Below are 12,287 nucleotides of genomic sequence, written 5' to 3' on the forward strand. Positions count from 1 at the left end.
TTAAAAAGGCTCGATTATCTCCCAAAGAAAACCCTTAAACTAATTTATTGATTAAAATTATATTAAAGATTCTACTTGATATGGGCCCCCCCCACATTGAGTTGCTTACTGGCCTATTGTGTCGTTACGCCATTGCATGCCCTATAAGCACATCTGCATTGTCACTGGCAGCGTCCAATGAGGCGACTACGTTTTTTCTATGATAGGCCCCTCCCAGCTGCATCCATTTCTCATTTCTGATTGGGCTACATCAGATTACCTCACTGCAGAATCTCCTCTGATTGGCTGTACTGAATTGGCGGGAGAGAAATAATAAACCTGAATATTTAACTCCTCTGCATGGAGAAGAACCACAGGAAGTCCAGAATGGTTTCACCTTCGGTTCAAACTTTATTTACTGGATCAGAAGTCAAACAATAAGCAGTAAAGCTGGTTGAGGCTGAAGGATCCATCAGAACGTCTCCATCCCGGTTGGAGCGAACCCTGAAGGAGTTCAGGGATTCGCTTCAAACCTCTGAGTGACGATCGGCTCCAGTTTATTCAGCATTCAGCATTTGTCTTGTAGGCTTTACTGCAGACAAAGGCGACAGAAGGAGAGGCTTTTATTGTGAAAGGACGCTGTGGTTCTGGTTGTCGGAATAAGAGCTCAGAGGAGCGGAGCCGTTTCCAGAGCTCGGACCCGAGCGGCGAACAGCAGAACCTTCTGCTCCAGCTGGGCGTTGATCTGGGCCTGCGAGGCCTGCGGGTTCTTCTGGAGGAAGTCTGCGATGCTGAGGATGCAGTCCCTCTGAGGAGGAGCACAGAGACCCCGTCACAAAGCCCCACAGCACCGGTCCGGCTGCAGCAGTTCTGACCCAACCCTCACCTTGTAGGCGTCCACCTTGTCCTGCCCGGTGATCCGGTTCAGCAGCTCCCTGCCGACCTGGACTCCTGTCAGCGCCGCCAGCATGTTCCTGTCTGCATCCGACTGGGAGGACAGCCACCGCAGCAGCGCCACCTGCAGGACGCACACAACCATCAGAACCAGAGCACATGCAGAGTCCAAACGGAACCACGAGAACCAACAGGAGAACCAGAACCACCCCTGCTTTGGACCTCCTCGGGTTCCTGGAACCAGCTGAGCTGATTCTCACACATTTTGTCATCCAACCAGAACATTGGGTGGTGGGTCCGTTCTGGTTGCAGCAGAACCTCCATGTTTCAGTACCGGCTAAGGTTTTGGTCTGGAGCAAACATCAGCAGAACATCTGGAGGAATCCACATGTTGCTCTCTGCTGGGTTCTGAGCTTCTTTAGCTATCTCTATAGTTCTGCTGCTATAGGCTTAGACTGCTGGAGGACATAGGGACCCCTTTTTCATCATTCTGCTTCATTCTCTCTCTATTCTCCCACTCTGCAGAATCTGTTAGTTCAATCTCTAACGTTCTGCTCTCTCTGCTTTTTCTCATAGTAGCTTCATCTGGTCTGTTCCTGTTTGGCTGTGACTCCATCCTGGAGAGAAATATCAGCTGTGCTGCTGCCATCAACACCTTTGTTTCTAGATGTTGGAGCTTGGCCTGTTTTCCAGTGTAGTCCTGTTTCTCTGACTGTGACTAACTGGATGTGCTCTCTTCATCCTCTGACATGGGAGCTGGCTCGGAGCTCGTCTGCCTGGCTGTGTGTTTCCTGGACGGGTCCGCCTGTGGAGCTGGTTGTATCTATGCTTCTTTTTCTATGTCTGCTTCTGTCTCCTTGAACCCCAGTGGGCCTCAGCAGATGGCCGCTCACACTGAGCCTGGTTCTGCTGGAGGTTTCTTCCTGTTCAAAGGGAGTTTTTCCTCTCCACTGTCGCTACAAGCATGCTTAGTGTGAGGGATTGCTGAAGAGTCAATGAGTCGATGCAATCAGCTGGTTTTCCTTAGATAGAAAACTTTGAATCAATCTGACTGGATGATCTGGTGAACTGGAAAATGACCTGAGATGACATGATGTGAATCGTTGCTATAGAAATACATTCCTAAATTTTGAATGTATATAGACCTTATATTCCAAATAACAGCTTTATCTAATATTATAGATATTAATATAGCTAGAACTTTAATTCAAGCTAATTGAATGGAAGTTTCCCGTCATGCAGCTCTCCTTTGGCCTGTCATTTGGTGTCATGCTTTTCTGTGCCCCCATGAAAACAGGCTGTTAAACCAGAAGCGACGGGATTATAATCTGGAGGGGTGGATCTGGTTTTCCAGGTTCTATTTGCATGTTTTCTAATCAAAAACAAGGCTTAGTTTTTTGCTCCACTCTATCAAACCTGGAACTAAACGCTATTTCTGACATTTTGAATTGAAAAATCTTCCAGGATGGAAGAGAAACGTCTTCAAACTTGGAAACAAAGTCCAGTGGATTGAATTTTTTTTTTTAATTTCGACTCTGACCTCGATGACTGAGAATCTTAAGAACCATCATTTGATATTTCTGCGTTTCTGATAAAAACCCAGAGAAATAAAGCGAAGGTTTTGCTGCAGAATGAATTTTTTTGGTATTTTTTTCCTCCGGTCGATTATTTTAGACAAGAAAATCCATAAATATAGTTTTTATTATTTATTATTTTCTATCTAAAGACAGATGCACCTAAAGCAGAAGCTCAATAATAACAATAAAAATAAAAGCAGCCTCTTCATGTTTCAGGTTTTTCTCTCTAACCTGCTGCAGAAGCTCCGCGTTGCTCATCTCTCCTCCAGAACCCGACATGGCGGCAGATCAATCACACTTTGATCAAATTAAACCTTTGAAGTTCAAATGAAGCTGCTAAAGATTAAAAAAAAACAAACTTTAAAGAACGAAGAGGAAACCTGCTGGAAAAAAACACTTCCTGTTTACTTCCTTCTTCTTCTTCTGGAGGCGAACAGCTGCTGGTAGGAATCAGTACCGCCACCTACCGGCAGAGAGGGAGTTCACCCGGCATACAGCCAACTAAAGATTTCCAAAGTTGGCTAATACGTAAGAACGTTGTTTTGTCACCTCTATCTGACACAAGTATTTTATTTGGTTTAGAAAGTGAGAATAAGACTCTTAAATATTTAGGAAATTACCTTATACGGATGGGAACATTTTTCATACACAGTTGTAGGTATTTTAAGACAAAAAATGACTTTGATTTATATTATAAGTCTCTGAGACTGACTAATTCCAAACCCGCTGTCAAAGTATCATCCTTATTGGAAAGCTTGAAGTTGATATAAAATTATTCTTTATTATTTTATTACTTTCCTTTTGTACAGTTTTGTTTTAATTTTATTTCAGACACAATTCAGGTGTGTAAATGGTGTAATGTTTATGGTGTCTTGGTTCTGTATTATTTAATCTTCATTATTTATATACTTGATTGATGATGCTCCATTTCACGAATTGACTTGATCTGTTAAGAGGTTGTTTTGAATTGAAATCCATGTACATTTCGCCCTGTCATTGTTTTCTACTTGTTAAATATGCATAAAATATTTTTTTTTTAAATACAGTCAACACCTGTTTATCTTTTTGGTTTATCCCTTTAGTTTATCCCAATAAATGATCTCTTTAGTTTATCTATGATTTACTTACCTTCTGTTATTTTTGAAGCATTTGTTGATCTGACACGACTAAAGGGTTACACGCCCGTTCAGGTAGTTTTAAGTCTTTATTTCGTATAAAATTAAAGGAATGCAAATCTGACGTCTTGCACACGCTTATTGACTATAGGTATACTGGTCTGACAGAACGCTGGATTAAAGTCAAATTCTGTAATGTTAAAACAAATATGTAGATTTTAGCATCTTTATAATGTGTCTTTTGATTTTATTTGTTCTGCATAAACATTGAATGAATCTTAATCGGTTTAGTTTTCTGCTGCGTCCTCCACGTCGTAGTTCTTCTTCTGTTGTTCTAAATCCATAAAACTATTTTATTTTCCTTCTTTAATTTTCAGGTTTTCTAATAACTGTAAATTTAACATGATCATTATCTTTGCCATCCTATTGGTCACCTCCATCCTACCTGAGCTGGTTACCATAGAAACACTATTTAAACACATCGTCGTCTTTATTCCAAATCCACACCAGGAGCCTTTGATTCTTTCTATGGATTTATTTCTCATAAAAAGACTTAAATAAAATCGCATCATTCCTCCATGTTTTCCACTTCCACTGAATCTCCTTCAGCAAAGAGGAAACAGCAGAAGAAGTGGAATCAGAACCAACTAGTTCAGAACAATCGTTTAAGAAACCGGGAATAATGTTCAGGTGTTCAAAGTTTCATTTATTACGTCTCATGCTATCAGAGCGCCGGGTGGGTTCTGGTCCAGTCTGTGAGGTTCCTGCTTCCCCGGATCGGGTCCAGTTCAGCCGGGCTCTTTGCCTTTGGAGAAGGATCCCAGCTGCTTGGTGTTGACGTCCCTCAGCTGCTCCAGCTGCCGCTGGCCTCGTCGGTACAGATACTCGATGTGCATCACGTCCGTCTTCTTGATGCGGGAGTTCTCCTTGAACTCGTCTCGGATTCTGGGGATGAAGCCCGGCTTCTCCTTCCCGGCTCGGAGGAACTGCCGGTACAGAGCCAGGACCTGCTTCTGCAGCTTGCTGTGCCGGGACATCTCAGGGGGGTGGGGGTCGGCGCCGCGGGTGGAGAAGGTTCTGATCAGGGAGCAGCTGCTGGCATCCTGCCTCATGGATCAGCTCCTCCTCGGCTTCAGCTGCTGCCGGCCAATCAGAGAGCTCCTTCAGTCTGCTGCAGCTCTGACAGGAGGACACATAGGACCCTGAACGCAGCACCACTTCCTGCCGATCTGGATTATCAGCAGCAGACGTTTCTAAAAGCATCAGAAGAAAAAAAACACAAACTATGATAAATTAGAGAAACAACAAAACGGTTCTAAAGATAAACGCCTCAGTTCTTTCCATCTTCCAGCTCAATTTGAAAGAAGTTTCCAGATTCATCTGAAGGTCCGTAGATCATCAGCAAACAGTTCTTGGATCGTTTCTCACTTTTTTAAATGCAGACTGGATCTGTAGGAAGTTCACTTCCTGGGAGCAGCAACGCCTCAGAGGACAGGATCAGGATCCTAAAGGACGTTCTGGGACAGAAGGTTCTCCTGGTGGTCTGAGGAGGCCCTCATGTTCACCTGCTGCCAGTTTAAGCTCTGCACTGGTGGCAGCAGGATTCTGCAGCCGCAGTTCCTGAAGCTTCGTCTCTACATCTCCTCATAATCCTGAAGAAAAATCTATTTCATCTCCTCCGTTTCCATGGATACAGAGTCTGACTTTACAGACATGAAATTATCTTTTATCTGCTTTATTTTTTAAACTCCCACAGAAAAGACCATCTGATCAGAACTAGACATCTATTAACGATTTCCATTTTCCTCAAATCACAGTGAAATACAGGAATTAAATCTGTCTATTTTAAATATAAATAAAACCTGTAAAAGCAGCGAATTAAAAACCAAACCAGGTCCGCTCACCTGTTTAATGACGGTGCAGATTTAAACCAGTAAAACCAGTAAACCTGTGAAATGTTGCAGCTGCTGGTTCTGCCGCTGCTGCTAACTTCCTCCGTGACCTTTTCTCGCTTACAACACAAAAACTACAGGATACGTCACTTCCGGTGTCTCATGGAAATGTTAAATGAATTTATTTTTACCACAGATTAAACAGAAGCGAAACACTAAAGTTTATGAAATCAAAAGAATAAGAGACAGAAAGAAAAAGATAAAATAAATAGCTTAAGCAGAACTAAGCGGACTCAGCAAACCGGAAGCGGAAGTAGTTCCATGTTCCAGTTCCGCTCTAAATGGAGCAGCGACTTTAATCACTGACAGGTCGGTCGGTTTAGCTTCATTCTGGACACTTTTTAAACACTTAAAGACAGCGTTATATATATATATACTCGAAAAATAAAAGCAGCCCTAATATATATAAATATAAAATATTACTTATATATATTAGGGCTGCAACTAATGCTTGTTTTGCAAATTGATTAATCTGTTGAAAATCTTTTCGGTTAACGATCAGATAGCCTAATGTTCTTTAAAGAAAGTTTTTTACAAAAAAAATTCAGGTGAAGCTAAACCTGGAGAGATTCTTAGGAAACCTGGAGAGATTCTAAACTTCTCTCCAAAAACTAGGATTCATCCTTTTCTGTTTTTGATCATTTCTTAGTTGGTTTTCTTCTACTTCCTCTTTTCCTTCTATAAATGTCAAATAAAAGTCTTTGTGTTAAGCTGAGTTTACTGTCACAGATAAAGTCCTGCTGTGTTGTCACGGTAACGCATGCTGTATTTCCATGGGGGCTGAAACAATCAGATTAATCAATTATTGAAAAAATGGTCAACTAATTTATTAATTGATTAATCGTTAACTGGAGAATCAATGTAAACAAATATGTAAACATTTTGCATTTAAGACAAAAACAAACACTTTCTATCTGTCAATCAGCTCTATGATCCAGAACTCCTCATGTGGAAAAGTTCTAACTTCATCTGGTTTAATTCTGAACAAAAGTCTCATTAAAATGATTATTAATTATATATACGGTTCAGTCCAGCTAACTGGGCCAGATCATAATTCATCTTGTTTATTCGTGTGTTCTTTGTTTATTCCTTTAACCGTCTCCCTGGTAACCGCGTCTAACCTGGAGTCCGTTTGCCTGCAGTCATGGAGCTGACGGCGAAGGAGCGGCAGCAGGTGGAGCAGCAGGTGGAGCAGCTGCTGAGCGGCCAGGGGTCAGAGGTCAGCTTGTGTGATGTGGGTCTGGAGCTGAGCAAGCCGGCGGTTCTCAGGAAGAACGTCACCTACATCGTCTGTGGCGTCGTTTTCAACGATCAGGTAAGGCGAGGACGTGAGGAAGGCTGAGCGTGCGCCGCTGTTCGCCGTTACGGCAGAGCTGTTGCTGTTCCTCCTCCAGGAGGAGGTGCTGATGGTGCAGGAGGCCAAGCAGGACTGCTACAAGCAGTGGTACCTGCCAGCAGGGAGGGTGGAGGTGGGGGAGAGCCTGGAGGAGGCGCTGAAGCGGGAGGTGAGTCCTGCAGCTGTTGTCATGGTGAACGCCGTCCTGAAAGTCCCTCTGATGTCGGCGAGCGATGTCCGCAGGTGAAGGAGGAGGCGGGCTTTGACTGCCAGCCAATCACCTTGCTGCTGATCCAGGAGCAGGGACCGCAGTGGATCCGCTTCGTCTTCCTCGCCCGGATCACAGGTCAGAGGTCACAGCGTCCTGTTCTGTTTGGGGGGAGGGGTGGAGTCAGGTGGGCGGGGCCTGAGAGTGTGCTTCCTGTCTGTCAGGAGGAAGCATGAAGACTCTGACGGCGGCTGACCAGGAGTCACTTCAGGCGTCCTGGTGGGACAGACAGGCGTCCCTCCCCCTCCGAGGACAGGACATCCTGCGCCTCATCGAACACGGACTCAGGTGGGACCGCCGCTGGTTCTGTTGCTAGCCGGACCCAGACAGCAGGCGGTCCAGAACCAGAACCATGAGGGCTGGTTTCCAGAACGCGGCGTGACTTAAACACAAGAACCAGGAGCTCTGTTTGGGTTTAATGAGGTCAGAATGACTCAAACTGGACCAGAACAGATCAGGTCCTGCTGTGTTGCCATGGTAACGCATGCTGGATTTATGCTGGATTTGGGATTCATGGATTATTGAAATCATTTGAAATAATGGTCAACTCATTTAGTAATTAATTAATCCTTAACTGCAGTATAGAGACTGTAAAACCTGCTTTTAGCTGACAGAGCGACTCAGAGCAGGAATTATACCAAGATTATAAAAACAATTACGTTTTGCATCTAAAATAATAGAAAGTTCTTCATCCGTCAATCTGCTCTATAATCCACAAGTAGAAAAGTTTTAGTTTCACCTGGTTTCATTTTGTAAAAAGTCTTCTTTAAGGAACCTTTGGCTGATTATTAATCGAAAAAATAATCGGCAGATTCATCGATTTGCAAAAGCTAGTTAAAGCCCTATGTGTCATGTCCTAATCTCACTCTACTTTCCTCTTTCTATAAGAGTTTTCTGCTGTTTATTTACTTATTTTCTTTCATAAACCTCAGAAATCTCTGAAACAATCGATTAATCAATTATTGAAATAATTGTCAACTAATTTAGTAATCGATTAATCGTTAAATGGAGTAAAGATATATATATATTTATTATTTTTTTCCTATTTATTTATTTATATACATATATACATATATATATATATATATATATATATGTAAACATTTAAGACAATCTTTTCGTCTGTCCATCTGCTCTATAATGGAGAACTTCTCAAGTGGAAAAGATGATTCAAATAATTCAAACTGGACCGGAACCATCTGGATCAGAACCGCAGTGTGAATGGGGATTCTTTGATCCAGATTAAGCTCAGAGTGGATCTAATGTGGCTCAGTTCAGCCCGGTTCTGACCCACTAGCAAGTACAGAACCGAGTTCTAACCTGCGGCTCTGTGCTGCCTTCAGGTACCACAGGAATCCGTGGCATCCCGTCACGCTGCCTCTGGACATGAGCTGCCGTCACGTCGTCCAGAGGATCCTCCTGGTGTTCGTCGGCGCCGACAAGCAGATCTGGGTCCTGGTGGTCCGTGGTAAGCAGAACCGTCCTCCATGGTGCAAAGTTCTGTTGGGATTCTGAAGCCGCCGGCGGCGGCCTGAAGGTCCCTGAAAGCAGTAGACTCTGTGATGGCGTTCTGATAATCAGAACCAGCTCCTCAGGTCGGTTCAGTTCTGTTGGTTCTGCCTTCTGTCTGCAGCCCCGGCCCCCCACCTCCCCACCGCGGCGGCCCTCAGGACCCACGCCGTCACCTGGGCGTCCAACATGGTGGTCCAGGAGGCCCTGCCGTCGTCCTACTACGACCACGACGTCAACACGCTGGGCGTCATCAGCCTGCAGCACAACGGCCGGCAGCACGGCAAGACGGACGGCATCGGCCTCAACACGCTGGTGGCGCTGGTGCCGGACCGGGCGCAGCGGGACGAGGACGGGCTGCAGGTGGAGTGGCCGGCGGCGGTGACGCCTCCTCCGGTGGAGAACACTCGCTATGTCTGGATGGAGGTCCAGGAACCGGCGCTGAAGGAGAGACTGCTGCAGGAATCCCAGATCCCTTCTCTGTTCCCCATCCAGAGCCTGTACTGATGCTCTTATTGTGAAAGGACAAGCCAACTTCCTGCTTTTATTCTGAAACAATGAGAGGAAGATGCTGCTCAGGATAACGGACCGGACCTGGGGGCCCAGCAGAACCCCATGATCCCAGGCTCAGGGGCACGAAGTCAAGGGGCCTCTAGACCCAGGGGCCCAAAAAAAGGGAACCCAAGACTCAGGGCCCACCAGAGTCAGGAGCTCAAATTAAAGCGGCCCCCAAACTCAAGGGCCCAAAGACAAGCGACCCCCAGACTTTAGGGACCAGAGTTAAGGGGCCCCCGGAGTCAGGAGCTCAAATCATAGTGGCCCCCAGACTCCGGGGCCCAAAGTCAAGGACACCCACTCTCAGGGGCCCAAAGCCAAGGGACCCCCAGACTCAGGGGCCAAGGTCAAGGACTCCCAGAGTCAGGGGCCCCCCGAAACTCAGGGGCCTAAAGTCAGGGGACCCCCAGACTCGGGCTGGTACCCCACCTGCTTCTGAACACTAATCCTGTCCTTTATCAGTTCGTTGGTTCTGGAACCACCTGAGGGTTTGTGCATTTGGATCAGATTTAGATCTGACACATGTGGGACATCGGCCCCTGAGGGCCAACACTGTGGCCCATTAAGGGCATCTGAAAGTGCTTCAGAACCTGATATTTGGGCCCTAACCTCTTAGAACCGTCCGATTTAAAAGCCAGATAGCCAGAAGATATTTATAGAAACATGAGGTGACGGTTCTGCTGGGTCTGAAAGTTCTGAACATTTGGCCTGGGTCCGATCTTTACCAAACCCTCATCTTCTTTACTCCTGGCTGACCTTCAGCAGAACCGGACCCCAGCTGCTGTTCTCTGAGCGACCAGCGGGTGTCACTGTTTCCTCAGCTTTATTTTCCAAACCTTCAGGCTGGAAGCAGAACCTTCAGACACACGCAGGATGGTTCTGGGCCTTTTACCCAAACCAGACGGGTCAGAACTCAGTGACCCGGGCTGCAGAGCGTTTTGATCCAGTTGGTTCTGAACAAACCAGTGTAATAGGGCCCATTTTGATCTGGTTTGGATTGGTACTAATAGGCTCCCAGTATGGGACCAGATAAAACCCAGTGCTGCAAGGCAACTGGACCTTTGTTTGATACTACGACCAGAACATCCAGAACCCATTTGGTTCTGAATGTTGTTTAAGGGCGCAGATATGGGCCCTCTGACGGTACCATGTGGGTCCATTTAGGGCCACTGTAGGATCTGTTCGGGCCCTGCGCATGCTAATAACGTTATGCTACACGCTACTTGCAGCTGCTTCTCTACAGTCATTTTTGGGTTGTCTGCTGTGTTTTAAATTGTATTTATGAATATATAACTAATGTATAAAACTGTATTTATTTAAGCCCTACTTCTCTTTTCCTAAGTCGTTACTCCACTTGTCCGCCTGCCATTGTAAATAAGAACTTGTTCTTAATGACTTGCCTGTAAAAATAAAGGTGTTATAATTATAATAATAATAAACATGATTGGCTGAACGTTGCCACATGAAATAAAACTATTTGGTTGCCTGGACAACGATAACATCAAGCAGTGTCCGTGTGCCGAGTCGGGAGCGTCTGTAGCGTTACCGTGTCTAATGACCGATGAAGTTTTACCTGATTGATAAAAAAAAGCTGAAAAAAAAAAATCAGTTTCTGCTGAACAAAGTAACTGTTAGAGCATGATATAAAGAGCTGGGTAGCGCTGTAGCTAGCTGTGCTCAGTAGCTAACAGGTTAGCCTCTTCTAGCTCGCTCAGTTAGCCATATTAAGCTACGCTACCTTTAAATTCGTGTCAACAACAACCGTTCCTTTTCTACGGGTAGAATAAATGTTTAATTCGTCTAACATCTCTATGAAAGTCATTTTTTAAGATGTTCCATTTGTCCTCCTCTGACCTTAGATCTTAATATAAAGAATAAAATAAGCTGAAACTTTTAGCGTCTCCTTGTTAAATAGCAGAGTTCAGTCAGTCTTTCCTTCCAGACGGACAATGATTGTTTTCTACTTTCGGCTAATTTAGATCGCCAATAAAATGTGAAATAATAGCAAATCTAGATTCTTTAGAAACTTGTACAATACAGTTTGTCCGAGTGAAGTTGCTGTATGATGATGTCATAGGAAGGGGCGGGACCCCAAGCAGATCTTGCGTGTTCTGCCTGTATGTGTTGTGGAGTGAAAAATGTTGAGGTTTGTCTGTTCTTAGACTCACAGGATCCAAAGGAAGGTCATGAGAAATCAGAATGAGTCACAGCTTCCTTCATGGCATGAAGGAGAGGACTGCTGTTATTAGATCCATCTGACCAGTGAGAGATAGATTAACCTGACAGGAAACGGTCTTCATGAACTCAAGCTGTTTTTCCTCCAAATGTTCAAGTGTGAGAAAGTTCTTTATGCAGGGGGTGGGTTGGTTCCCCTTGGGGAGCGTGTTGGGTTTTTGTAAGGTCTAAATGTACTGAGGCTGCCTCAGTCAGAGCTCTATCTCTCGGTCTGAGAACGTTATATAAAGTTGAAGCTTTTTTCTTGAATGAAATGCTTCAGCTTCCTAACTCCGGAGTGTCCAGCAGCTAAAGCTTTGCTGAGATGTTCCTCAGAGGAAGCAGCAGCTTCATGTAAACCCAGCTGGTTCTGTTCAGATGATCGGTTCAGAAATGAAACCAATAAAACCCAGAAGAACTCGAATAGAATCATTCAGTCATCTCACAGCAGAACACATTTCTTTATTTCATCCTTCTGTTAACATCTGAAGCTGCTGCTTCTGGCCTCTGATTGGCTCATGGCTGCTCAGCCGCCGCCTTCACCTTCCTGACGAAGCTGTCGAGTTTCTTCAGGTTTTTGTTTCGGTTCTCCAGGCGGACGATCCACTCGCCCCGCAGCCTGGAACAGACAGGAAGGAGCGGAAGGGTCAGGACAGACTGGACCTCAGCAGGAGGAAGAGGAGGAGCATCAGAGGAAGAAGAGGAGCATCAGAGGAAGAGGAGCATCAGAGGAAGAGGAGGATCAGAGGAAGAGGAGGATCAGAGGAAGAGGAGGATCAGAGGAAGAGGAGCATCAGAGGAAGAGGAGGATCAGAGGAAGAGGAGCATCAGAGGAAGAGGAGCATCAGAGGAAGAGGAGGATCAGAGGAAGAGGAGCATCAGAGGAAG

General features: G+C 45.1%; 2 protein-coding genes across 3 annotated transcripts; one reads left to right on the forward strand and one right to left on the reverse strand.

The window, feature by feature from the left end:
* Positions 1-4,085: 4,085 nt before the first annotated feature.
* sdhaf1 (succinate dehydrogenase complex assembly factor 1) lies at positions 4,086-5,655 on the reverse strand. 2 transcript variants are annotated; one of them, XM_038297622.1, is made up of 3 exons: positions 5,470-5,655; positions 4,994-5,217; positions 4,086-4,818 (listed from the first exon to the last, which is right to left on the reverse strand). In XM_038297622.1, exon 3 carries the CDS (start codon positions 4,675-4,677, stop codon positions 4,354-4,356), a length of 324 nt encoding a protein of 107 aa, XP_038153550.1. In that variant the 5' UTR covers positions 4,678-4,818; positions 4,994-5,217; positions 5,470-5,655; the 3' UTR covers positions 4,086-4,353. The 2 variants fall into 2 exon arrangements, with proteins under 2 accessions (XP_038153550.1, XP_038153542.1); XM_038297614.1 differs by lacking the exon at positions 4,994-5,217.
* A 68-nt stretch (positions 5,656-5,723) lies between these two features.
* On the forward strand, positions 5,724-10,733 carry nudt18 (nudix (nucleoside diphosphate linked moiety X)-type motif 18). Its single transcript, XM_038297603.1, has 8 exons — positions 5,724-5,826; positions 6,660-6,832; positions 6,912-7,022; positions 7,097-7,199; positions 7,286-7,409; positions 8,465-8,589; positions 8,755-9,144; positions 9,682-10,733. Exons 2-7 carry the CDS (start codon positions 6,662-6,664, stop codon positions 9,135-9,137), a joined length of 1,017 nt encoding a protein of 338 aa, XP_038153531.1. The 5' UTR covers positions 5,724-5,826; positions 6,660-6,661; the 3' UTR covers positions 9,138-9,144; positions 9,682-10,733.
* The last annotated feature ends 1,554 nt before the right edge of the window (positions 10,734-12,287 follow it).

The sequence above is a fragment of the Cyprinodon tularosa genome, unplaced genomic scaffold (assembly GCF_016077235.1).
Source record: "Cyprinodon tularosa strain WSP-4 unplaced genomic scaffold, ASM1607723v1 ctg1102, whole genome shotgun sequence".
In the NCBI taxonomy this organism is placed as follows: Eukaryota; Metazoa; Chordata; class Actinopteri; order Cyprinodontiformes; family Cyprinodontidae; genus Cyprinodon; species Cyprinodon tularosa.

Excerpts from the sequence above, each read along its gene's own strand:
- sdhaf1 (XM_038297614.1), bottom strand. The coding sequence starts at position 4,677 with ATGAGGCAGGATGCCAGCAGCTGCTCCCTGATCAGAACCTTCTCCACC.
- nudt18 (XM_038297603.1), top strand. The coding sequence starts at position 6,662 with ATGGAGCTGACGGCGAAGGAGCGGCAGCAGGTGGAGCAGCAGGTGGAG. Across the intron at positions 7,200-7,285 it reads CTTCCTCGCCCGGATCACAG|GAGGAAGCATGAAGACTCTG; the intron begins GTCAGAGGTCAC and ends CCTGTCTGTCAG. Across the intron at positions 7,410-8,464 it reads CTCATCGAACACGGACTCAG|GTACCACAGGAATCCGTGGC; the intron begins GTGGGACCGCCG and ends TGCTGCCTTCAG.